The sequence below is a fragment of the Delphinus delphis genome, chromosome 3, assembly GCF_949987515.2.
Source record: "Delphinus delphis chromosome 3, mDelDel1.2, whole genome shotgun sequence".
Taxonomy (NCBI): domain Eukaryota; kingdom Metazoa; phylum Chordata; class Mammalia; order Artiodactyla; family Delphinidae; genus Delphinus; species Delphinus delphis.
This window is the reverse complement of record NC_082685.1, coordinates 100989647-101017212: the sequence shown is the minus strand read 5'-3', so window position 1 is coordinate 101017212 and position 27566 is coordinate 100989647. Positions and strand designations below refer to the sequence as shown.

The 27566-nt window shown below is 40.0% G+C and overlaps 2 protein-coding genes and 1 pseudogene across 3 annotated transcripts in view; 1 reads left to right on the top strand and 2 right to left on the bottom strand.

Moving 5' to 3' along the window:
- Positions 1-459: 459 nt before the first annotated feature.
- Positions 460-2465, bottom strand: LOC132422442 (phosphatidylinositide phosphatase SAC2-like; annotated as a pseudogene).
- A 5601-nt stretch (positions 2466-8066) lies between these two features.
- MBLAC2 (metallo-beta-lactamase domain containing 2) lies at positions 8067-19164 on the bottom strand. Its single transcript, XM_060009168.1, has 2 exons — positions 18246-19164; positions 8067-11762 (listed from the first exon to the last, which is right to left on the bottom strand). Exons 1-2 carry the CDS (start codon positions 18697-18699, stop codon positions 11377-11379), a joined length of 840 nt encoding a protein of 279 aa, XP_059865151.1. The 5' UTR covers positions 18700-19164; the 3' UTR covers positions 8067-11376.
- A 165-nt stretch (positions 19165-19329) lies between these two features.
- The window catches only part of POLR3G (RNA polymerase III subunit G), a 40084-nt gene continuing 31847 nt past the window's right edge, over positions 19330-27566 (top strand). The window contains exons 1-2 of one of the 2 annotated variants that reach the window (XM_060009165.1): positions 19330-19426; positions 27011-27132. In XM_060009165.1, the coding sequence (XP_059865148.1) occupies positions 27016-27132 (117 nt within the window). In that variant the 5' untranslated portion in view covers positions 19330-19426; positions 27011-27015. Of the gene's footprint in view, positions 19470-27010; positions 27133-27566 lie in introns of both variants that reach the window. The other variant, XM_060009166.1, reaches the window with a different exon arrangement.

The window sequence follows — 27566 nt, the reverse complement described above, 5'->3', positions numbered from 1 at the left end:
ACACTTTGAAGTCACTAAAAACTAAGTATTTACCTTGTAGAGGAAACACACAGAAATTAACTGACAAACAGAAAAAAACAAATTATGAAAAATGCTAATCACCTAAATGGATCCATGTCCACCCTTTGTGTCTACTTCATACATTCTACCCACCCACCCCACTCCAAAAAAGGTTCAGGTTATTACGTCCCAAAGCAATGTATTCTTGAATTACTTTAAGAGAGACAAACTGCTCTGTAGTGTATAACCCATTTAGGTCTACACATTCTAGGGTGATGCACTTCCATTGTCCTAGCTCTCAAATTTGGAAATCTGCTCAGGTTCAGTCTCTTTTTAAAACCTTTCCAAATAAACATAATTAGAATTTGGGATCCGTAGATTCTAAGACAGTACAGGTTATATGACTCCTCCTTTTTTTTTGGATTAAATAAAAGCCACATGATTCTGTGTGGCTAAACACTAAATCTGAATCATTCGTGTCTGGCATTGAGTAAACATATTTTTAAGTTCATTCTGCGGGACTTCATTAACTACTTCGGGTTCTGCAGCGTTCTTCTGAACCTTTGCCACTGCAAAGTTTATCCCCTGGGTTAATCCAGCTTGGGTAATATTAGCAACCTGGACCATGCAACTTCGAATCTTTGCAAAGGGAGAGACTGCTCTTGCTGCTACAGCCCTCTGAAGGAGAAGGAGTTACGTGAAGCCTTCTCTCAAGTTCAGGTGTGCCAGATTCGGAGCTGGGGGTCTTTTGAGATACAATTGAATGCACTGGTTCGACTGACAAAAGATGTGGGCCTGCTGCAGAAAAAGACACATCTAATTGAGATGGTCGAGAAGGTATCTGTTCCGTTGATTCAAAGTGAGTTTCTTCGTTAGAAACTCGATTGGTCATTTGATTTCCTTCCTCACTAGCCTGCTAAGAAACAGACCTGGTTTCTGACAGCTGGGTCATCTTGTTTTATGCATCTTGAACAAATCTGTGGCAATAAATATCCACAGGCTAGGTAAAGCCAGTCAATGTGTGTATGTCGTCAGCAGAAGGACTTTTCTTCAAAGAAGACGCATAGCCTTTTCCAAGCCCACTTTCATGAGCAAGCGTAACCTCTGAAGGAACATGAACGCTAATATCAGTGCTGCTAATAGACTGGGATGGACCGCCTAATCGAGGTATTGAAGCAATAATACCACAACTAGGAAGAACATAGTCTACTGGCCCTACATTCTCTAAAGAGTTTGCTAGCTGCCTGTCTTCATCAGACTTGGAATTTGTAAGGAATTCATCAGAGTGGTATGAGTCATTATCTGAACACATTTCCCCGTCTGACTCAGCCTGGGCTTCATTATCCATCACACTAGTGTTTTCCATGGTTTCAAGACTACTATCTGATTTCCAAAGATTTACTTTTAAGTTTGGTTTCAGAAAGTTAACTTTCATTTCAGGTTTTGTAAAGTTTCCTAGCTTTCGTAGAATGACAATATTTACATTGGATTTGGTCTGTTTCACTTTTTGATTTAGAGATGAAAATTTGCTCATTAAAAAATTTTCCCCTGGGCCAAAGAGCCTTGGTTTTGAGATCTGGTGCCAATGATGTCTTCATGAGGTTTACTGCTCTTCCTCTCAAGCTTTTTCTCTATTATAGGTACATCTAATCCCATGGCTTCCTTGGTGATCTGCAGCATCTCTGCAATGCACTGAAGGGTATCTTTTCCATCCTTTTCTGCATTGAGCATTACAGCTCTCAGGGTTAGGGAATAGCCACTTGCTTCTTTATATCTGTAGTGCAGTCGCACGCAGCAGAACTCTGCCTTACCAAAAAGAGTGGGTTCAGGACCTATTTCAATTTTTTTCCAGGTCTTCTAGACTTAGTCGTTGATACTGGTTTACTTTGTCAACTTCATCATCATAATAGGCCACGTAGTAGGCAGAGTTGGAAAGCAGTAACAACACATCCACGTCTCTGCGAGCAGCATCAATGAGGGTGCACCCTTAAAACTGTCGCTCGAGCCAAGCCAGAAAAATTACATCACGACACGTATTTTAATATGAAATAAATTCTAAACCTACTAATTAGTGTTACTTTATCTTAGCTTCTATTCTGACACTAATATTTACATTAGTCAGACATGATCTCGGTCAAAAGCATTATGTCCAGAACGAAAAGCACTTGGCACCTTAACAGGCAGTGGAGAAAAATGTCAGCCCTCCCCGCGCCCGCATTTCTACCAGTGTAAGCTGCAGTAAATACTTAATTTCCCTCCCCTCTTAAACAGAAAAAAAAAAAAAAAAAAAAAAAAAACCCACACTTTTTCTTTTTAAACACGGACAAGAAAACCCCTTTCAGGACTTCCCGGCCCCCCACGCCTGCAGCTTTGGAAGCAAGGGCTGCGCTGCTCGTTTTTCTCTTCCCGCCATTCAGGCATCCCCTCCTTCCACACGATGAACACGAACCCCGCCAGCACCACATGCAGGCCCACCACCGCGACAATGGTCGCGCAAAAGTCACTGTCCTCAGGGGACATTAACAGGAGGCTTTGGAAAAGCAGTAATTTTCAGGAAGAATACAACCCCACGGGAACTTTAACCAGAAGTCCTGCAAAAAGGAGAAAAATCTTGAAAAGTCATCGCCAGGCGGCCGCCTTCGGGCTTGGGCTCTGCAGCGTTGCCGGCTGCATCGCCCAGGGCGGTCGCCTGCCGCTGGGCGGTCGGAGGAGGCCGGTGGGAGCGCGGCACCTCGTTAGTCCGTCGGTCCGTCCACGAGTGGAAGCTCAGTCAGAGCTGCCTGCACCAGAGCTAACACCTGCAGCGACTGCCTATTTTGTTTTTTAAGATTCCACATATGAGTGAAATAATACAGTATTTGCCTTTCTCTGTTTGACATTCTCTCTCTGATTTTGGTATCAGGGTGATGCTGACCTCGTGGATTGAGTGCAGAAGGGTACCTTCTTCTGCAATTTTTTGGAATAGTTTGAGAAGGATAGGTGTTAACTTATCTCTAAATGTTTGGTAGAATTCACCTGTGAAGCCATCTGGTGTTGGCATTTGTTTGTTGGGATTTTTTTTTGTTACTAATTCAATTTCATTACTGGTCTGTTCGTATTTTCTATTTCTTCCTGGTTCAATATTGGGAGATTGTACATTTCTTCTAGGTTTTTCATTTTATTGCTGTGTAGCTGTTTGTAGTAATCTCTTATGATCCATTATGTTTCTGTAGTGTCAGTTGTAACTTCTCCTTTTTCATTTCTGATTTTATTGATTTGGGCCCTCTCTCTTTTCTTGTGGATGAGTCTGGCTGAAGATTTGTCAATTTTGTTTATCTCTTCAAGAACTAGATCTTTGTTTCTTTGATCTTTTCTATTTTTTTTTTAGTCTCTATTTCATTTATTTCTGCTCTGTTCTTTATGATTTCTTTCTATCTAATAACTTTGGGTTTTGTTTATTCTCCTTCTTTTAGTTCCTTTAGATATAAGGTTAGGTTGTTTACTTGAGATATTTCCTATTTCCTAATGTAGGTTTGCATGGCTATAAACTTTCCTTTTAGAACTGCTTTTTCATTTGTCTCCAGGTATTTTTAAAATTTTTTTATTTTAAGTTTTGGCTGTGTTCGGTCTTCGTGGCTTCACACAGGCTTTCTCTAGTTGCGGCGAGCAGGGGCTACTCTTTGTTGCAGTGTGTGTGCTTCTCATTGCGGTGGCTTCTCTGGTTGTGGAGCACAGTCTCTAGGCACACAGGCTTCAGTAGTTGTGGCACACAGGCGCCATAGTTGTGGCTCGTGGGCTCTAGAGCGCAGGCTCAATAGTTTTGGCACACGGGCTTAGTTGCTCCACGGCACGTGGGAACTTCCTGGACCAGGGCTCAAACCTGTGTCCCCTGCAATGGCAGGTAGATTCTTAACCACGGCACCACCAAGGAAGTCCCTCCAGGTATTATTTGATTTCCTCTTTGATTTCATCACGTGATCCATTAGTTGTTTAGCAGCATATTATTTAGCCTCCACATGTTTGTATTTTTTGCAGTTTTTTTTTTCTTACAGTTGATTTCTAGTCTCACAGCATTGTGGTTGGAAAAAGTGCTTGATATTTCCGTTTTCTTATACTTACTGTGATTTGTTTTGTGGCCTGGCATGTGATCTACCCTGGAGCATGTCCCATGTGCACTTGAAAAGCAGCAGTAGGTGCTGCTGCTTTTGGATGGAATGTTCTATATACATCTATTAAGTTCATCTTGCCAACACATGTGTCCTTGTGGTAGAATGACTCCCCCAAATGGCTGCAGTCAGTGTCTGTCCCAATGGGATCTCCCATTGCCTCCTTTCTCTCCAGGAGGCTCTCCAAGATCAGCAGGGAGGTCTGGACCCAGGCTCCTTTCAAATACTGCTTCTGCCTTGGGTCCCAAAGCATGTGAGATTTTGTGTGTGCCCTTTAAGAGTGGAGTCTCTATTTCCCAAAAGGGTCTCCCAAAAGTAAACTCTGCTGGCCTTCAAAGCCAAACATTCTGAGGGCTTGTCTTCCTAGTGCAGAAGCCCTGGGCTGAGAAGCCCAATGCAGGGCTCAGATCCCTCACTCTTTGAAGAAAAACTCTGCAGTTGTAATTATTCTCCTATTTGTGAATCGCCCACTGGTGGGTACAGGTATTAATTATATGACATTTCTGCCCCTCCTACCTGTCTCACTGTGGTTCCTTCTTTACATTTTTAGTTGTATATTTTTTCTGCTAGTTTGCTGGTCCTTCTCATCAATAGTTGCTCTGTAGATAATCTAGTTGTAATTTTGGTGTGCCTATGGGAGGAGGTGAGCTCAGGATTTACCTACTCTGACATCTTGGCCACTCCCAAATAGCTGATTTCTTTTTTAGCACCAAATAATATGCTATTGTCTAGATGTACCACAGTTTATCCATTCATCTACTGAAGGACATCTTGTTTGATTCCAAGATTTGGCAATTATGAATAAAGCTGCTATAAACATCCATGTGCAGATTTTTGTGTGGCCATGCATCTTTACTTCATTTGGGTAAATACCAAGGAGCACAATCAGATCATTTGGTAAGAATATGTCTTGTAAGAATGTGCCAATATTCTTCCAAAGTGGCTGTATCATTTTGCATTCTCACCAGCAATGAATGAGTTCCTGTTGCTCCACATTCTCACCACCATTTGGTGTTGTCAGTGTCCTGGATTTTGGCCATCCCAGTAGGTCTGTAGTGATATCTCACTTTTATTTGCACTTCCCTGATGACATATGATATGGAGCATCTTTTCATATGCTTATTTGCCATCTGTATATCTTCTTTGGTGAAGACTGTATATTTTTTATGTGAATTTTATATCCTGCTACTTTGTTAAATTCTCTTACTACTTTAAGAGGGCTTTTTTTTTCCACTTATTTCTTTTAGTTTTATTCTTTTAGTTTATTCTTTTAGTTTATTCTTTTAGTTTTCCATAAGATGCTGGCTCTTGGTGTATATATTTAAACTTAAGAGTAGAAGACTTTACAGTTCCATGTGTGAAGGTGCTAAGGAAAGGAGGCTCAGCAATTGTGCACTGCATTGTAGGGTAATCTCACAGGAACCTTTGTTTGGGGACTCTAGATTCAGTATCATTAGGTCTTTTCTTTGGGGAGTCAAATTTTTAAGAAACGGCTTTTAAAATCTACTGCCTAGAGGGTAAATCTTGGTTGCCAGCATTCTTTAAACTAGGTTAGAGGAGTCTGGGAATGTGAACTTTTAGTATACAAACTTCACTGTACATAAAGCTTTGCTAAATCCCTCTCTTTTTAGTATAGGACCCTGGCTTAACAATGTCTAGTTTCTTTTGAGTAGAGATCCTATTTTATCCTCCTCACATAATAATCCTCTAGTCAGCAGCAGATCCCAGTTTTGCAGTGTCTGAAACTCATGAAATTTGGGGGCTTTGAGACAGAGAATAAAAAATAACTTAGTTAAAAAAATTAAAACCAAAAAATGACCCATTTGAACACATTTCTTGGGCCCCTCCCAGGGCCTTGGAAGGGACCCATGACAGTGCTAGGCTCTGAACCTAAAGATTACTTAATTTCATGGTAAATCTAAACTAGCCTCCAATCTTCCTTGAGGTGGGGGGAGAGGAAATTGCTTAGTAGTATAGAATTAGGGGGGATTTGATTTAAATTGCAAACAAACTTTGAAGCAAAAAGACTTTCACTCCAAGTCCTAGAGGTACCTGCTACTATCAATTTCTAAGCCTTTTTAGGGGGAGTTGTGTTGGAAAGGATTGCTTCTTTGCTTTCCACATTCCTGTTTTCAGCCTTCTTGTGTTTGCCAAATTAGTTTTTGTTTCTCTATCAGCTTTCCAATGTCCAAAATGTTGATGCTGTTTGGTCCTTTACATTCTTGCTGTTCTTGTTTATGCCGCTTGAAAGAAAAAAAAAAAGTCTTTCTTGTCATTTTACTGAGTTTCGGAAAGGGGCAAAAGTTAAGGTGTGCTATACCTGCCATTCTTAACCCCAAATCAGAATGTGCCATATCACACTCCAAAATTGCCCCCCAAAATGGCTGGAGGACTTTACACTCCTAGCAGCACAGCATGAAAATACCCACTTACCTTACCCTTGCCAACACTCCATATCCTCCACATTTCTGAATCTGATTAAACTATCTCATTGCTTACATTTGCATTTCCCTGATTACTAGTGAGGTTCAGGATAATTTTATGTTTATTGGCCTTTTGTATTTCCTCTTCTGTGAATAACCTGTTTATATAATTTACCCATTTTTCTAATAGGTAGTGAAGGGTATCAGAACATGCCATCCCAAAATATCACTGTGGCATGCTGGTTAAGCTGAAGGCAATTGAGAAAAAGCAAATACAGGAAAGGCTCTCTGACTTCCCCCTTACTACCCAAAGCAGGGCATAAAATTTCCCTTGAGAAAGATGCCCTCCCTATACGAGGACGAGGAGAACATTCTTATCACTGGAGATAGGGATCCAACATCAAGATTAATCTGTATAAAAAAATCCATTAAAATAACCCTGGGACTTCCCTGGTGGCACAGTGGTTAAGAATCTGCCTGCCAATGCAGGGGACACGGGTTTGATCCCTGGTCCAGGAAAATCCCACATGCTGTGGAGCAACTAAGCCCGTGCGCCACAACTACTGAGCCTGCGCTCTAGAGCCTGCGAGCCACAACTACTGAGCCCACATGCCAGAACTACTGAAGCCCGCACACCTAGAGCCCACGCTCTGCAATGAGAAGCCACCGCAAGGAGAAGCCCTAGCAGTGCAACGAAGAGTAGCCCCCGCTCGCCACAACTAGAGAAAGCCCGCGAGCAGCAAAGACCTGACACAGCCAAAAATTAAAAACAAAAAAAAGTTGTATTTCACTAGTTTCCACAATTTACCAACCCTAGCTCAAGCCCTTTTTCCTGTCTCTTCATTCTCCAGTTTGTCATTCTTTGCTAAAATGGTATACATGCGCTCAAGCCTATCCATTCCTTTGGGTTTATATTTCATATATATTAACCTCTGTGTACATGTAAAAATATTAACGTCAAAAAAAATTTGTATGCTTTGCTCCTGTTAATCTCTTTTGTAAGTTTAATTCTCAGGCCCAGCCTCAGAATCTAAGAGGGTAAAGGAAAGGTTTTTCCTCCCATACATTAGTTTACCTTTTTCTTGTTGATTTGTAGGCATGCTTTGTATTTGTTTTAAATTTTTTTTCTGTTACACAAGTTAGGAATATTTTTAAATTTCTCTCCCTCTTTAACTTTCATTATGACATCCGAGTTCTAAGACATTTTAAATTTTGATATAGTTTTGCTTTTTGTTTCTATATAGAAAAGATCTTCCTTACCCTAATGTCTTAAACATGATTAAAATTTTCTTTCAATACACATGTGATTCTGCTTTTTACATTTAGATGTTTAATCCATTTGGAATTTATTTTTATGATGGCAGGGGCCTTTTTTCCCACATCAACAATTGAAATATATATTAAATAGTCCCTCTTTTATCCATTTATTTGAAATGCTATATTTATTAACTACTTAAGGCTTATACAGGTATTATTCAGTTTCTGGGTTCTCTATCCTTGCCTAGGGATTTACAGCTTATTTATTACAAGCTTTTCAAAACTGCACTTCACATAGAAAATAACCTTGCAAGACATTAAATGGAAATTTGCTAACATTATAAAAAATACCAACTATAGATTGAAATAAAATGTCCACTTTAATAGTTATCACATAAATGTTTACTTACACTTATCTGAAAATTATAAGAGGACAATTTGTGCATGTCACATTCATATTACTATCCATACAAGAACAACGACACATATTCATTTATTCAACTATATCAGGATAACACACAAGGTTTTGTTTGTTTTAGACTTCTCAGTTAAAAGGAAACACCAAATAAGGGAACTGAATTTCCAAAAATTAAGTTATTAACAAAATGAATAATAAAAATTATTTCTAAATGTCTTAGGTTTTGACAACTTTGAATTATACTTACATAATATTATTTCCCCAAACCATAAATTACAACAAGGGTCACTGTCAGGGTGAAAATATGTATTTTCAAAGCTTCTTTAAAATATGCTATTATGCTTTAACATCACTTGATTTATTCTTGGCACATGTGGCATCTTGAGAAGTAAAAATACACTTTGCCAGTTTTATGTTATTGTGCAGGTATAAGAGAAAGAGCTCAGCTTGGGAGGCAGACAGACCTGTGTTCAGTTACCAGCTTTGTCCAAAGTCGTGTTAGGCTGGTCAATTACTTCTTGGCACTGGGGCCAGGATTAAATTAAATAATGCCTATTTTAAAATGCATAGCATGGGCACTAAATGAATGATACATCCTTTCCCTAATTTACCCACATTGAAGCCATAGCAAAATATCACAGTCTTATGTTTTGGTACAATTTGAAAAACCAGGAAAAAAAACTGGGAAATTTAAAAATAAAATCAATGTGCAATGTGCTTTGAAAAAATCGCACTTTTAAGAAATAAGGAAAGCCTTCATCAGGTTTAAATATTTTTCAATAAAACTTAGTGCCTACTATAACCTGATTTTTTTAAAAAGTCCTAAAATATCATAAAATGGTCAATGGTTAAGGACTTTTGGTTTTCTCTTGTGCTATTGATATAAAAATAATGGCTATATTTAAGGCTCATTAAGTGATATAGTTTGTAGTTGCCCTGAACCAAATCTATGTTCTTGATGTTACACTATCAATTAAAACAGACCTACTGCCTTGAATGACTGTCAGAGAGAAATTCCCATGATATTCTTCATTTCAACAACCATGGCTTCCTTGCTGATTTTAAGTAAGTTCATTTTGTGGCATGTGGCAGTACAGTTTGTCTGTCATAAGGATGATTCTTATATATACAATCACAGACCCATCTTTCTCATGCTAAATGCTTGGTGTTTAGAAGATCTAAGACACCGGAAAATTGAATTGACACAAGGAATAGCCTACTCTAGACAGCAATACTTCCATCCCTATTCTTAGCACTGAGGATGCAGAAATAACCCCATTCTTGTTTTCTACCCTCACCACCCAACAAATCATCCTTCCAAATCTGACTCAAAAACTCCTCCTCCAGGAACCTTTCCCTAACCAAACTTCACACCCCTCCATTTATGTCCCTGACACTCATGTGTAATTTGTATTAACTTCAACCTGCATATACTATTATTCAAGTTTTGTTTGTCTTCTACTTCCAGCTAGGATATAGTCTCTGACTTTTTAAGCTTCCACAGTGTTTAGCACAATGTATGCATGTATGTATGTGACTGTGTGTATGCATGTGGGGGGCGTGTGTGTGTGTTGAATGAATAAAAGACTAAAGAACCTGAGTGGGGTGTTGGGTAGGAAAAGTTTCATATTTTTTCAGAAATCAAAATTGCTGGACCTTCTTAATACTAAAAAATCTGATTTCCAAAGCTATCTGAGTTTGGTTTAGGCTATGTCAATAATAAAAAGGCAGTGAAAAAACTGTTTAAAAAACCCTCATGAAATATTCCAAAAGGCTTTTCAATAAATTATTAAGAGTACCAAACTAAAACATTTTACTAAATAGTGGGATAATCTTTCCTATATCTTTATAAATGTAGACTTCTTTTCATTCAAGACAAAGAATACTGAACAGGAATAGGTGTTGTGAATCAGGATAAAAAAGGCAATTCACTCTAAGTCAATATCTAATGCACATTTTGCAATTGATTTGAAAAGCCTTCTGTGGCAAATATGTATGTTATGTTAAGTAAAAGAATGGTTTATATTAGGATGTTGTTTGGTACTATAAAATATGACACATATACTAAAGCTGCTATTTAAAAAGAAAAATTTTGTTTATTATAGCTGTTATTATTAAAATAGGATATAATTTTAAAATTACTCTTAATGTGTATATTTTCAAATTTCCCTGACAGTGTCCTTTTGAGAAATCTGACAATTTATAGTTAGATTACAGACATTTGAATTTCACTTTTACAATTGAAAGTATTACACTTACATAATAACAAACAACAATATATAGTAGTTTCTTTTTACTGAAGCACTCTGCAATTTATATTTAAAGCTTCACAATAAAACAAAATTCATTGTACTTTTTGTACGTAAAATTACATAACACATAATGTACACTATAATTACATTAAGAATAAATAAAATGAAGCATAAAAATTCTGTACCATAGGGGCTTCCCTGGTGGCGCAGTGGTTGAGAGTCCGCCTGCCGATGCAGGGGACACAGGTTTGTGCCCCGGTCCAGGAGGATCCCACATGCCGCGGAGCGGCTGGGCCTGTAAGCCATGGCCGCTGAGCCTATGCGTCCGGAGCCTGTGCTCCGCAACGGGAGAGGCCACAACAGTGAGAGGCAAAAAAAAAAAAAAAAATTCTGTACCGTAACAATGGATTGTTTTAGCTGTCATTCTAAATGTTAGTTTAAGTTTTGAGTTCTAATGTACTTTAAACCCAAAAACCTTTATCTTCAAATAATATATTAAAAATATCAAGTTCAGAGTATAAACATAAAACTCTTTATGCTCTTTTTTCTAGGTCATCTAGGAAATAAAATGAGAGAAATGAGACGCAAGGTAGTTCTTTTTCTTACTGCAAAATGCCTCCTTGCTTCCCCATATACCTCTATATCATTTCTAGAACAAATATTACAGAATGATGGCAAATTACAAGCTTTGGCAAATTATAATCTTATTTAAGTGGTTTCTTATTTGGAAAAAAGAAAAAAATTTAAGAAGTTCCATTTTTGGCTTATTCATTCTCAACCTTTTTTTCTCTAATACATAATAGTAGTAAAAAAGCATTTCTTAAAATGCTCACTATTTTAAACAACACAGAATTAATTGTATTAATTTATAGAATTAAATACTAGGGCGAGGTCCTAGAATTTGTTACACGTAGGGCTAAACTTGCAAGAGATCGCATGGCAAAAGTAGAAACTTTGTGACATATCCCAGCTTTTGAAATATAGTTAGAAGCCAATCGAAAAAGCCTTTCAGCACCAAAGGTATTGAAGTGCCCAGGAAGCACCTTCTCTACCAGACCTCTGTCCACTAATTCTATCAGACGTTCACAGGTTCCAACATAGTCACTTATCCTGCTGTATGGGAGCCAGTCAATCAGTGATCCATCATACACGACGTCTCCACTGAAGAGAATCTTTCGGTCTTTGTCATGTAAGCAAATACTGCCCCTAGAATGACCAGGCATGTGCATAACAGTGAGCTGTCTGTCACCAAGGTTGATCACATCCCCTAAAAATGGAAACAGAATTTACAGATAAACATGTTATATATTTGACTTCAATCGCTTAAAGAATAGAAGAACACAACAGTTTCAAAGATGTTGGGAAGGATGAACTTATTTTAGTTTTATTTTAAAAATACCTACTTCTTATTGATGATTTAAAATAAGTTGCCTATATTTCACTTCTGTTGTTTGCTAGACCAGTGTTTGCCAAAGTAAACAGTGAAACACAATTTCTGCTGGTTGTTATAATATATAAAAGAAAAGAAGAAAAGAAGATTCTGTGGTCAAATAATTTTGAAAACCCTTCAAAGAAAATTAAGCAGCTTTCTTTTCTGCAAGATATGCTAATGTACATTTAATACGCTAATGTACATTGTGGATATACACAAGGGAGATGTGGCTGTATAGTTTCTCAAATTTATTTGACCAAAAACCTCATTTTTCAGAATGTCCATTGTACTAGTATCTGGTGACACAATTCATGAATGGTGCTCTAGTGAACAGTATTATATTTTTGCCCTTTGCTTTGTCACTCTGTGGAAATTAAGACCTGAGGAATCGGTACAAATGATGATGCTCTGGCTACTGGTATTGCTGTAATAAACTGTTCTTAGTCTCTGACCCAGGAACCTCATGTCTTCTGTCAGAATCCATGAAACTGGGGCAAGCTAACTTACTAACCTGCAAGTACGGTAAAATCTCACACTCTTCTCAGTTATTTGACAGTGGGGAGGAAACTGAGCTATATGAATACAAATTGCTGTTTTACTGGATTTAAATCAGTACTAACTTAGGTAAATCATAATAAGTTAAAATATTCATATTGTTATCTCTAGTGCAAACATATACAGAAAAAAATCAAAGAAATATAGCTAAAATTAATAGTGAAATTAAAATGGTGTAATAATCAGGAATTGTTAACATAAAAGAAGAAAATAAAGGAAAAACAAAGACATAAACAAGAAATGAGACATAGAAAACAGATAACAAAATGGCAGACCTAAATACAGCCATATCAATAATTATATTAAATATGAAAGGGATAAACACTCTAATCAAAGGCAGAGATTGTCAGTCTAGATTAAAAAGTGAGATATGTATGCAGTCTACAGGAGAGGAACTATAAAATCAAAGACAAAAATAGTTTGAAAAATTATACCATATAAATATTAACAATAAGGGCTTCTCTGGTGGTGCAGTGGTTAAGAATCCGCCTTAACTTAATGCAGGGGACACGGGTTTGAGCCCTGGTCCAGGAAGATCCCACATGCTATGGAGCAACTAAGCCCGTGTGCCACAACTACTGAGCCCACACGCCACAACTACTGAAGCCCGCGTGCCTAGAGCCCAAGCTCTGCAACAAGAGAAGACACCACAATGAAGAAGTGCACTGCAACTAAGAGTAGCCCCTGCTAGCCACAACTAGAGAAAACCCGCGTGCAGCAATGAAGACCCAACGCAGCCAAAAATAAATAAATTAATTTTAAAAAATATATTAACAATAAGAGAACTAGAGTGGCAATACTGTCAGACAAAATGGTTTTTTATATAAGAATATTACTAGAGGAAAGAGGTACATTTTATGAGGCTATACATTAGGTCAATACATGAAAAAAAATTCTAAATGCATATGTACCTAAAATAGAGACTAAAAATTCTTCAAATAAAAACTGACATAATTAAAATAAGAATAAACAGTTCAACAACTGTGCTTAGAGATTTGAATAGTCCTCTCTGAATAATTCATAATACAAGTAGATTGAAAATCAGTAAGGATACAGAAGACCTGAACAACACTATCAACCAGCTTGACCTAACTGACATATATAAAATAGTTTACACCAAAACAGTGAAGTACACATTCTTTTCAATTGCACATGAAAAAGGTGTTTTGTTATATTTGTACACTGAAAACTACAGAAACATTTTCAAGAGAAATTAAAGAGGATCTAAGCAAAAGGAGAAACGTGCCATATCCATTGATTGGAAGACTCAAAGCTGTTAGGATGGTAATTAAATCCAGTTTTTCTTATAACTGCACTGTCTAATAGTACGTTCTAGGATAATGGAACAACATTATCTGTATCAACACTGTCCAATATGGTAGCCACCAGCTATGTGTAGCTAATGGTTCTTGAAATAAAGCTAGTGCAACAAGGAACTAAATTTTTAATTTTAATCCATCTTAATTAATTTAAATTTGTATTAGATAGCTACATGTGGCTAGTGACTACTTTAATGGTCAGTGTAGATCTATAGATTCAAGAATCTCAATCAAAACCTTGACATGCTTTTTTACAGAAATTGAAAATCTGGCTCTGAAATTTATATGGAAATGCAAATGACCTAGAATAGCCAAAACAATTTTGAAATAGAGGTATAAAGTTGGAGGACTTTTCTAATTTCAAGAGTTATAACAAAGTTGCAATAATCAGGAGAGTGTGGTGCTGGCTAAATGATAGACATAATCATTGAAAGAGACTAGAGTCCAGAAGAAAACACTCACATATATGGTCAGTGTTTTTTTGCGGTGCGCGGGCCTCTCACTGTTGTGGCCTCTCCCATTGCAGAGCACAGGCTCCAGACACGCAGGCTCAGCGGCCATGGCTCACGGGCCCAGCCACTCCGCAGCATGTGGGATATTCCCAGACCAGGGCACGAACCCGTGTCCCCTGCATCGGCAGGCGGACTCTCAACCACTGCGCCACCAGGGAAGCCCATGGTCAGTGGATTTTTGACAAAAGTATCAACTAATATAATTCACTGGGTAAAAGGATAGTCTCCTCAACAAATTAGAGTGGAATACTTTGGATATACATATATATGCAAATAAACAATAGGCACCTCTCAACACTTACTTCACAATATTAACAAAAATTAACTCAAAATGGATCATAATCCTAAATGTGAGAGCTTCCAGCAAAAAAAAAAAACAGAAGAAAATCTTTGTGATCTTGGGCTAGTCATAGAGCTCTTAGATATGACACAAAAAGCATAAAACATAAGGAAAATAGACTAATTGGACTTCATCCAAGTTATAAACTTCCCTGCTTAAAAAGATACCATTAAGAAAATGAAAAGGCAGGCCACACACTGGGAGAAAATACTTGCAAAATGTATATCTGATAAAGGACTTGAATTCAGAATATATAAAGAACACTTACAACTCAATAAGAAAACAATTTTTCAATTTTTAAAAAAGAGAAAAGATTTTGATAGACCCTTAAACAAAGAAGATATTTGAATAGCAAATAAGTACCTGAAAAGATGCTCAATGTCATTAGTCATTAGGGAAATGCAAATTATATATACATACACATACACTTATCCCTATTTTCCATCTGAACTCCTGAGCTCATTAGTACTTGGCATCCCTCAATCAAGAAACCCCTTTGCTTGTGACTTCCCTGGTGGTCCAGTGGTTAAGACTCCTCACTTCAACTGCAGGATGGGTTCACTCCCTGGTGAGGGAACTAAGATCTCATATGCTGCATGGTGCAGCCAAAAAAAAAAAAAAAAAAAAGAAACCCCTTTACTTTATTCTTGCCAGAAAACAAACTAACTCCGGGGAGAGGAGCATTCACTTAGGGAGAAGAGTTCAGAGTTTTAACAGCTTCTTAAATGGCTTTCAACCAATTCTACTTATTTTAGTTTTCTTCCCTTTGCCCCAACTAAGGTACCAGCTACTGCTAATTCCTGAGCCTTTTAAGTCTCCTGCAGTGCAAACTGGATTGGCTCTCAATTTTCTATTGCTGGCATAGGATAAAACTGCTAACTCAGTCATCACATTTACTCTCCAGCATCCAAAACAGAACCTAAATGTGGATTTATACATAAAGCAAATAGACAAACCATGGTGCATCTGCTGTAATCTTAGTGGGATTTTGAGAGGGAGTCAAATTAGACGTGTTCGTTCAATCTGCTACCTTTCTGGAATCCATTTTTTGTTTTTAACCTCCCCAAATGATTTTTAAGTTTACCTGAAACAACGGTTCTAATATCTTGATGACTCTAGGAAAATTGTTTAAACATGTACAGTAGGGGCCAAAATGCCTGCCTATTGTGAAAAACAGGCAGAATGATGTGTGCCCATTCAAGAAGAATGTGCTGTATCAGTTTAGGGTTTATTGCTATCTTCTTATAGGAAGATATGATTTCACTATTAGTAGGGTGAGTTGTTTTTCCATCAAAAATGATGCATGCACTGGATGATGACCTCTCCTTGTCTTCCTTGTCCCTTATACACAAGTAAGCTTTTGGGTTAGTGATACACTGCACAGATTTATGCTTCTCCACGACAGGTGGTCATCAATCCACTAAATGAAATGTAATAAGCTAACGAATTCAGCCTCCTTATTTTCTAACCAAAACAATGAAGACTTCATGCTGTTAGGTATGTACGGTTCGTGTGTACGTAACTGTGTATGAGTTTTTAATATAAATATTTTCTATTTCCTTCCAGGTACCTGGATTATGATAATATCAAGTTAGCAGGCCACACCATTCAGAAGAGACAGGAAATTAATATTCCTGAGAAAAGAGGATATTAGATACTACTTGAGAGAGTGAGACATCCAGCTCCTAATGAAAAACAATTTTTAATTTAACACAGTATTACCACCTTCAAAGTTTTTAGTAAATATTAACCTTTCATTTCACACTTTCAAAGGCTTAAAGCACCACAAAGGTAGCTTGCAGGTTCCTTGCAACTCCAAAATCCTGTAATTCCAGCATCAACTGGGATTTAGGAAACCTGGTTTCCAGTCCGAGCTCTTTCCCTAACTATGTGACTTCAGGTATGATATTCAAGCCCATGTGGATTCTTCATCTATAAAACAATAATTCCTATCGTTCTTTCATCATTTCCTATTTCTGGCACAGAAGCAAAAGTAAATAAATCAAAAGTCATTTATTCATTTAGACAATTTAAATATATTTTAAATACTAATGTAAACTTTTTTGGGGGGGGGCTGGGTGTTAATTTAGTCTGAATACCCATCAACTGCATGGAAATCCTATCTCTAAAAGTATCAATTCCATCAAGAAATACAGCAATTAAAAGTACCTTTAATGTAAATTTAGTTTTCTTTCATCTCAAATTGTCAGGTAATGTAAGACTCCCATCTAAACCATTGTTTTTTTTAATCTTTAGATTTAAAATTTTAATGAAAAGACTGTTTAAGTGGGGTGTGAGGTATAGAATCTTGCTTTCTATTTCTTATGCCTCAAGTGATCAAGATCTCATCTGTAAGATAAACTCATTTTTGTAAAGTACTTCATTATTTGTCATACTGGTTGGTCATAAAAGTGAGACTTATTGTACTGCAGCAACTGGATTTTTCTGCCTCGTAGGGGAATGGTTTAATAAACTAATTTGGCAAATAAAAGAGTTTCAAGATAGAAAGGAAAGAGGGTTTCACCTCCTTCTCAGGATTACCATAATATATTTATGGGGTAGGATTTATGTATGATCTGCATGCTTTGATCTATTGTGCCTGGGTTGCAATCCTACCTTTTATCTGTATCTTGCTCTGTGGACTCTAGACAAGCCATTTAATTGGGGGTCAGTAGCCTCACTTCAAATGTGTTGTGAGGCTAAAATCAACAGAAGCATTCTAAAAACAAAAAAGAAATTAATATACAAATATCACTGCTGTGACCAACTGGCTTAATTATTTAAGTGACTGTGTGAGGTTGGAAGGGCTGGAACCCTACACTATTTTATTCCATTAGTTTCTTTCTGAACCCCATCCTGCTTTTCACAGAGCCAAAGAGGCCCAGGGTTATCTAAGCATTAGTCCACATACTTCACCATTACGGGAAATAGCCTCCTTATTAATCTTTCTCAGGCCTTGCTTTCAACCAGAATAGAGAGCTGTCATAAGACTCAGACACATTCTACTTTTTACGTTCACAATCAAGCTTTTTCTCTTGTGAGGCAACATCAAGAACTGAAAGATAAAGATTCATGAGCAGATTAGAACCACTGCTCTCTAACGGCTTTCTAAGCCTACAGGTGGGAATTGTTCGTACCCGGCCGATGAAGTCAGCAGTTCTCAAAAGCATAGAACATGACATGCACTCTCCATGAGGCACCATTCCTTAAGAGTCTTTTCGCTAGAAAAGTGCCTGGAAATGTCAGACTTGTGTTCGGGAAAAGAATGGGAATCCTAGTCAGAAGTCTCTATAGCGTTACTACATACCGTACGTTACACAGGAAACTGACTAGGGGGTGGGGCCGGCTTTCAGTCGAGTACTCAGCATTACTACAAGGTGCCGGAGCTTGTCCCTGGTAGGGAAGGCTGCAGTGGCCTTCCACAGACTCTATGGTCGAGTGGGCTTTTGACTCAGGGAAGGGAGAAACAGAAGTAGTGTTTCTGCGATATGACACCTTACAGCCAAGCAGGTGTGCAACAAGCACCCCTCGGACAGTTTCTCCCCAGTCCCTTCCCTTAATGAGAGAACGCGCGCCCGTGAGGGACCATTACCATCCTGCAGGATGAGGGTGGGCTGCACCGCTTGCACTCGGAACTGCCTGGCCCTCCAGCCCGGGCTCGGCGCCCGCACCACCTCACTGTCGGAGAGCCAGGTCACGGTCTCAAAGTTGTCCCCGCGAGCCAGCGCCTCGGCCTCGGCGTGGTGCACCGCCACCCGGTCGAACTGGTAGAGGCCGCCTGAGTGGTCGAAGTGCACGTGGGTAGCCACAGCCAACAGTGGCCGGCACGCCGCATCCTCTTTGGCCCTGCGGTCCTGCAAGAGGCCGGAGGAGTACAGGTACTCCGGGAGGCTGCGCAGCCCCAGGCCTGTGTCGATCACCACGTCCTGCTCGGAGCCGCGCACCAGCCAGATGTTGGCGCGGTTGCCAGACTCATAGAAGCGTTCCTGAATCCAGAAGACGCCGTCGCCCAGGGACTTGTGGGCGTACCACTCAAGCGCAGACATGCTGGGCAAGGATGCGGCCAGGAGGAGTGGGTGTGGGCGTGTGTGCCTCCCGCAGGCTGCCCAGACTCGGGCGCTGCAGCTGTATGGAGCGGTCTGCCCGCAGCCCGGGAGAAACCGCAGAGCAAGGAGGGGGCGGGGGATGCGGATGGGGTTGCGGGGAGAACCAGAAGAAGGAAAGACGCGCGGAGACTCTGCCTGCAGCGTCCGCCCGCACCCTCCTGCCAGGTCCGCAGAGAGCAGGAGCTGCTCTCCTCGTACCGGGGCGCTGGAACAATCGCAGCCTCACTGGCCGTAGCACAAGGGAGCGTTAACGCAGGGGCCAATGCAGTAGACGAGAGATCGAGAAAGTGATAACTCTTCCCACCTCTGGGGGTCTGACGGCAGAAGCCGAGAGCTAAGCGTGGGAGGGAGCAGGGCAGCCCACCCACCGCGCGCTATGTTGCGCACTTCCAGCTGGCGCAGAAAGAGTCAGGCCAAGGGGGTTGGACGACTACGGCGCCCGCCAAGGGCTAAAAAGCTCTTTGCCAGGAGGGCGGGGCCTAGCTAGGGAGTGGGTGGGGCTAATTGGTTGGGTTTGAACGCGGCTCTGAGGCCGCGTGGAGGGCGGAGCGTGCTTCTCCAGAGGTGGAACCAGCACCGGAGCGTCGGAACGTTCTGTCCGCACCCCTTCCTTGCCGGCCGGCACTTCGGTTGCACAGTTTTCCAAGCCTCGAGACTTAGTGAGCAGGTAACAGAGGAGGCAATTGAGGGCTTGGGAGGAGTTGGAGAGGGTAAGTGGGGAGTTAAAGGGGCACATGGAGAAGGTGGGGGAAGTCAGGAGTGGAGATTAAAGAGCCTCTGGATTGAGGGGTATTGGGAGATAGCTTTACGTCCCCTTCTCCTAATCCCTTCACAATCGTTTAAAATTGTCGCTTCCAATTTTTACCTAGTCTCCACTTCCTAGGACTGTTTGCAGTGAGAATGGAATTTATACTCTTACTGATGGTAGATTTCCAATTCCTTTGGTATGATTGGTTCAAACACGAGTCATTGCCGCAGACTTGCAGCTAAGGACAGACTATTCAGTATGTTTTCTTAACTGTTAGCACTTTACCCTGTATCATGGGGGAGAGGTGTTGTTGATAAGATTTTTCCTGTCTTCTAAAAAATTAAATTATATATTCGTTCCCCTACCCTCCTTTGTTTTGCATTGTTTGTCCGCTCTTGGAAGAGAGCAAACAAAGTTGGGAAAAAGGCTCAAGTGAGGAAAGGTGGAGGCAGCCGCACCTTGAGAGGACGGGAAAAGTGGATAATGCCTGGGCGTGGCCCCAACAGCCACAGAAATCACCCCCACTATTAACACCAGGTTCCTGTCCCCATCCTGCATCTCCCCACTGTTGAAACATCCATTTAGGCTTCAGAAATTCCCTTGAGAACTTGACTAACCTCCTTGCTCAGCCAGGAAAAATTATAAAGAGACCCATGAGACAGCATTATAAAAGATAATTAGGAAAACACTTATTGTGGCAGCTGCTAATAAGCCTTCTTAGAAGGAGAGGTGTGTTCTCCTCCCCTACAATCCTTAAGTCTTCGATGAGGATGTAGCCTTTCTGAATATTTGCCTAACCTAGTTAGAATTTATCCAGACACTCTGTTCAGGGTTATTCTTATGTGCAAGTCCCAAGCTAAAAGATGTGTAAAAAAACAGAATTAAAAAAAAAAAGTCATGATCTGGGTTCCCAACAATTTGAAGGAAGATAATAACTGTACACAAATGTTTGCAATGTAAAGCAAATGAGATATGTACCCCAGAGGAAGTAAAAACTAGGTGCTGTGAGAATATGCATGGAAGGGATTGTTCAGTGGCATTTGAGCTGGCCTTAAAAGACCACTGTTGGTTAGGATGTTCTCAACAGGGAAGTACAGAATTCTCTGCAGTTTTATTTTTCCTCTAGGCAAAGAGAGGTGAATTGGAGTAATATCCTTACTAGGCCATGAACTCAGCAATAATTCTCCCAATTTTTATTGGACTTTTGCCAGGCTCTGGTTGGTAATGGGGCAGGAAAAGGTGAATAAGTCTTCAGATAAAGAGGCCTTCACACTTACAGATCCTTCTGCTTGTATTACACTTTCCCCTATATATCCTTTCCTAGTTCTCAGCCTGGCTTTTTCCTTCTCTTTGTCAGGTTTGTGCTCAAATATTACAAAATACAGGAGAACTTTATTCAACCATTCTTTCCATAATAGCACCCATGTTTCCTGCCTTTATTTTTTCTTGCACTAATCACTATCTGGCACTCTATAAAGTATATTTTTTTCCATTTCCCATAGTAGACTATGAGCACTACGAAACCAGGGATTTTGTTTTGTTCGCTATTATATTCTCATTATGTAGGTGGTCTGACCCAGAGGTTGCTTAACAAATACTAGAAGGATGGATAATTGAAGAAATTACTGGGGAGACAGGCAAGAACTGACAATTACAACATGATTTTTAAAAGGGTAATAAAAGCAGTGTAGTACTTGGGAAACAGAAAAGAGATAGGCCTACCTCCGTTTCGGATGGAGTAAATGGTCAGAAGTGGCATTTGCATAGTATCTTAAATGATGATGGGGGCTTGCTTACGTGGGTGTGGCCTTCCAAGCAGAAGGAACCGTGACATGCAGCAGCTGGTGTAGCAGAGTTGGGAATGGTTAGAGCTGGGGTGGGGGGAAGGGGAGGTGCAAGGTGCAAGAAGCGGAAAGTTAGTCTCCAAAGCTCTGTTAGTCAAGGAGAGTGATACATCAAGTTTTGTGTTCTAGAGAGATGACTGGAGAGTGGATTGAAAGGGGGAGTCTGGCCATGAGAAGTTTATTTGTTCTGTATTAGAGGTCCAGGCAAGAGATGGTAAAGGCCTGAACTAAAGCAGAAGTGAAGGAAGACAAACATATAAGAAGGGACACAGAGCTGATAGTCTTCTACTATTAGATGAGGAGATCAAGGGAGGTGGAGACAAGGTCAGCATGACTGTTAGTTTCTAATTAGGGCAATTTAGGTGCTATTCATCAGGAAAGAAACTATGACCTGGCTTTCAGTGCCTCTCCTAGCTTCCATGCCTGCTTATATCTGTTTGTATGTTTACTGACCAAGGTAATATGTGCAAGAGACTGTGTGAGATGTGGAGGACAATACAGTTAAGCCACAATTATAACTCATAAAATGTTAGAGCTAGGAGGAATTTCAGAGATGAGCTAAATCTCTGCCACAAAGTTGTTTCCACTGTTAATTAGAATAGGCTTTTGCATTTCAGCTCTTGGATACTTGAATTACACTCATCAAACTATCTCAGAACAATTCTGAATAGGAATTTTCAGGAGGCATCCCAAAATGGAAGGGTGGTGCATCTGATTTTACATTTCCTTTTTTTTTTTTTTTTTTTTTTGCGGTACGCGGGCCTCTCACTGTTGTGGCCTCTACCGTTACGGAGCACAGGCTCTGGATGCGCAGCCTCAGCGGCGATGGCTCACGGGCCTAGCCGCTCCGCAGCATGTGGGATCTTCCCGGACCGGGGCACGCACCCGCATCCCCTGCATCAGCAGGCAGACTGTCAACCACTGCGCTACCAGGGAAGCCCTGGAGCAGTGGTTCTTAATGTAGGTTACATATTGGAATCTCCTGGAGTGCTCTCAAAAGTCCTAGTGCCTAAATCCTACCTCCAGAGATTCTGATTTTATTGTTCTGGGGTGATGCTTGAGGGTTTTTTGTTTTGTTTTGTTTTTTTAACTCTCCTGATGATTCCAGTGTACAGCCAGGTCGCAAACTTGTTCTAGAAGTTTAAAAAAAAAAATCCTTAATAGTAGGCTGACTGAATTGTATTTCTGTGGGTAAATTTGCTTATCAAATCATAGTAAGTAAATAAATAAGGAAAGCCTAACACTGATTACAGAGCTGTTGTATAGAGAGTATTCTACTGAACAGTGGGGGATATAAAATCTCTACTGTTAATATAGTTGAAGAAATAAACAAAAAAAATGGAAGTGAAACTCCTTCTCTTTGGAACAGGTCCATTTCCCAAAAGAGGCATTGTCTATATGTCTTTCAGAATTGAAGAATGCTGCTGCATTGTATGTATTACCTCAATTTTTAAAAATCCATTTATTTTAGCAAGAGGATCTTTCCAAGAGCAAGGTGGGATGAAATGACAGTTGTGGATGTTGAGGGACTTAAACTGGATCTTAAGGTAAAAAGGGATGCAGCCATGCAAGGAGGAAGAGGGTTCCAGTGGAGAGAATGCTAGTCAAGACGTGATTATAGGCAAGTGAGTCAGGAGGATCAGTGCAGCCATCTTAAAAGGGCCCCCAGTACTTGTAATAGGGAGGTGTTTTTTTTTTAATTAATTAATTAATTATATTTAGTTTTGGCCGCGTTGGGTCTTCGTTGCTGTGTGGGCTTTCTCTAGTTGCGGTGAGCGGGGGGCTACTCTTCATTGCAGTGTGCAGGCTTCTCATTGCGGTGGCTTCTCTTGTTGCGGAGCACGGGCTCTACGCGCGTTGGCTTCAGTAGTTGTGCCACACAGGCTCAGTAGTTGTGGCTCATGGGCTCTGGAGCGCAGGCTTAGTAATTGTGGCTCACGGGCTTAGTTGCTCCATGGCATGTGGGATCTTCCTGGACCAGGGCTCGAACCCGTGTCCCCTGCATTGGCAGGCGGATTCTTAACCACTACGCCGCCAGGGAAGTCCCTGGGATTTTATTAAAACCTAGAGAAGAGACAGTTTCATAAGGATGGAGGCAATAATGAGTGGTATGCTTTGGAAGTTCAAGAGCGTGAACAAGGGAAAAAGGCCTGTGGATTTTGCCATTGAGGACCATTAGGGACCTTGGCATTTCAGCATCTGCCTGAGTATAGTTCCCATCACAAGTAAGATAAAAGCCAAACCCTTTACCATAGCTCACTCAGGGCTCCACAAGATCTGGTCTCAACCAGACTCTCCTTGTTCCTCACCAGCTGCATGAGCTTCATGTTCCTCAGATGCTCCCAGCTTGTGGCTTCCTCCTTTGCCTCTGTTCTTCCTTCTGTCCATAGCCATCTTCACCTCATTCCTTCATCTTGAAGCTCACAGCCCCTCTCCAGCACCCTGCTCTGATTTATCCTCCACAGAAAGACTTCCCTTGTGTGAAAAAGTCAGTACCATACCCCTTTGTTATTCTTTACCCCTTTACCATGATTTATTTTTCTTCAGAGCTGTACTGATTTCCTAGGGCTGCCATAACATATTTCCACAAATTGGGTGGCTTAAAACAACAGAAATTTATTCTCTCACAGTTTTAGAGGCCAGAAGTCTGAAATCAAGGTATTAGCAGAGTTTGTTCCTTCAGGAGGCTCTGAGGAAGAATCTGTTCAGTGCCTCTCTTCCAGCTTCTGTGGTTCCTGGCACTCCTTGGTGTTCCTGGGTTGCTGCTACAGCACTCAGGTCTGTGCCTGCATCTTCACATGATGTTTCCCCTGTGTGTGTCTCTCTCTGTCCAGATTTCCCCCTTATGAAGACACCAGTCATTAGGAGGGGGCTCACCCTTATCTCATATGACCTCATCTTAATTTGATTTCATCTTCAAAGAGTTTATTTCCAAATAAGGAAGGTGACATTCACAGGTCCCCGGGGGGTTAGGACGTCAACACATTTGGGGGTGGGGGGACATAATTCAACACTATAGGAGCACATAATATTATGCTACATACTTATGCTTGTTTGCGTTCTTTCATCCACTGGGATATAAGCCCTGAAGGCAGGGACTTGGTTTTGTTCAGTGCTCTCTGAGTCCTACCACAGTGCCTGGAATGCTCAATATTAGTTGGATGAAATTGGCCCACATGAAGTAGAGGATGATTTGGATAATGAGAAAATGGGAAAAGCTGGTTAAAAAGACTCTTCATTCAAGAAGTTTAGCAGGATGAAAAAGGACCACAGTAATGGTTAAATCAACTTTAAGGATTTCAAACAGTGAAGCTTAGGCCACACTTGTGAGCCACTTTTTCCATGAGATGGTTACCCGAGTCCAGGGATTACCTTTCAGCTCTGCAAGAGAAGAAAATTAATTTAGCAGCTTCCCCAGGTACAGGAGAACTGACTCATGATAACCAAACTAAAAAGAAATGGATTTGTAGGCCAGAATGCCATGTAACTATTAAGAGTGTCTCAATAGTTAGGATTGATTTTTCTGCCAAGGGCAGTACATTCACTAATGGTAATCAGTTTATACACCCGAAGGTTTCTTGATAAATATGAAAGTTTAGAGTCAGCAGAGTTGATATTTCTCAAGGGATATTCCATCAAGCAACGGCAGCTGATATACTCTCTTTTGTAGGGTGGGTTTTCCTTAGAGTGAGGGTGTGAGCTCTTCTGCTCAGCAATTTTTGTACTTGGGAGACCTGCTTTCTATAGGCTCAGCATATGTTTTAGTGACTCCGCAATTGAAGCAAGGCCATTTGGATATTTTCCCTCTCTTAGTGTGGACAAACGGAATGAGCTTGGTAATTAAAGTAAGTATCTTTTCTGTATGAATTGTGTTTCATAGTAACTAAATAGTAGATGAGGGGAATTGATTACTGGTGGGATTCTAGTTAGTAAAGAAAGAATGATAATATTTGTGTATCACCACATTACAATCCGTAATGGAACCGTGAATCTAGGCTATGATCATCAATGGCTGCAATTTTAAAATCATTAAGTGAAAACTGATAGGAACTTCATACTGGACGAAACAGACTGACAGCACCTAAACCCAATGACCAGAGAACATCACTGAGAAAGACTTCATGTGCGTCCTGTGATGCAGTAGGAAAAACAGAGCATCTCTTTTAAGTATTCTTGTACAAAATCAAACCCAAATTTGAGTAAGCCTCTATTCCATCTGTTTATAGAAAATACAGGGAGTAGAGGAATGTATTAAACCACATCTTGTGTAATCAATCATGCAAATCCAGAATATGGGAAATTGTACAGCCTTCCTACTCTCAAAGTGTGGTCTGCAAACCAGTAGCATTGATAGCTTCAGAGAGCTTGTTAGAAATGCAGATTCTCAGGCCTACCCTGGGCCAGCTGGTTCAGATTCTGCCTTTTAACAAGATTCCTAGGTAATTTGCACATGCCTTAAAGTTGGAGAAGCATTGCAAAGGACAATGACCTTGTTTTTTTCAACACATAAATGATTAGGGATAAAAGGGAGGGAACTGTTACAGTGGTATGGAGGGCATATTATTGCTTTCTTGGGCTTACAGAGTTGAATGATACTCAGTAGCATCATTGGGGGAAAGATTTAAAGAATGTGCATTATAATCTTCACTACAGTCCAATACAGAGTTGTAGTGAAAGAGCCCTAGTGTAGGAATCCTGTTTTCACATTACAGTTGACTCTGAATGACACAAGTTTGAATTACATGGGTCCGCTTATATATGGATTTTTTTTTCAATAAATACTAACACTACACAGTCTGAGGTTGGTTGAATTTGAGAATGCAGAACCACAGATTCAAAGGGCTGACTATAAAATTATACATGGATTTTTGACTGCATGGGGGGTCGGTGCCCCTAATCCCATGTTGTTCAAGCATCAACTGTATAGTGTAATCACATTTCAGACAATTCAGAAATTCAGTTCAGGACTTAAGAATGACATTGTCATTATCTCTAAAGTTAAAGAGTACAGGTTTATCTTACCTTTAACTTAACTATTTGAGATGTTTTTTCTCTGAACTTTAAAAATTTTTTTTGCTTGGACAGACCTCTTCAAAGTTTTACTGAGCCCATTCCCATTTCTAAAAGGAGGACATTGGAGGATCTCAAGGATTCTAACACTCAAATTTTAGGATAAAAAATTACTTAAAAATTTAAAGTATACATGACTGCTGATAGTCTTCAAGTTGATTAAAAAAACGAGGTGTCCCCTCTTCATCAGCACAACCTTTCCTTGGCCACATTTTGTAATATCTATCTGAGATCTTGTTGCCAGACCACAGAGAGGTGGAGAGAATTGCATCAGCTGGCTGCACAGCGCTTGGGGCAGCATCGCAAAGGAGCCCCAGGATCAGCCCTCCACCCAGGATCTGCGTGAGGTAGTTGAGCCCATCATCACTTTACTTGCCAAACATGACTAGATGTGACGGGTTCAGGAGTCAGTTTATCACATATTTATTTATTTACAGGTTTTGCTTTCCAGAAGTGTTTTAAATGGGCCATGCTATTTAAGGAGTGGAGTGTATTTTGTTTTAAAATGTTGGTTTCATTTATCATTTGATCCAGTGAATCTTAATCATTAACAGTGTCTTAATTTGCCCACTTTTTCTGATGTAACTAGTTCTGATGGCTGGGAATAAAGGAAGAGGACGTGCTGCTTACACCTTTAATATTGAGGCAGTTGGATTTAGCAGAGGTGAAAAGTTACCTGATGTGGTATTGAAGCCACCCCCACTATTTCCTGTAAGTACATTAACAACAAAATGCTCACAGGGTGTTTTTTCATGTTTCAGAGAAAATTTAAATTCTGTATAAGACTTAAATATATGATATCATTACGATATCCTAACTATAAGAAAGTAAAAGAGAGTGTGTCACTTACCTTTAATGTAAATATTTCCACTGTTCTTTTCTGAAACTTTTCTAATTTTCAAACTGCTTTCTTAAAATACAGAAAACTATATACACCTTTTCCTGAATGTATTCAGTACTTTTTGAACCAAGAAAGAATTTTTTTTCAATCCTTGCATCTTATAATGCTGTTATTGATATATTCCAATATTAAAATAATATTTTTAAAAGTAAAGTCAGGTTTTACAGTGGTCCTCACTTCCCATTGTGCCAGATCTTCACCTAATGATTTTCTTCTCATCTTGTATCTATAGAATTTAATTTTG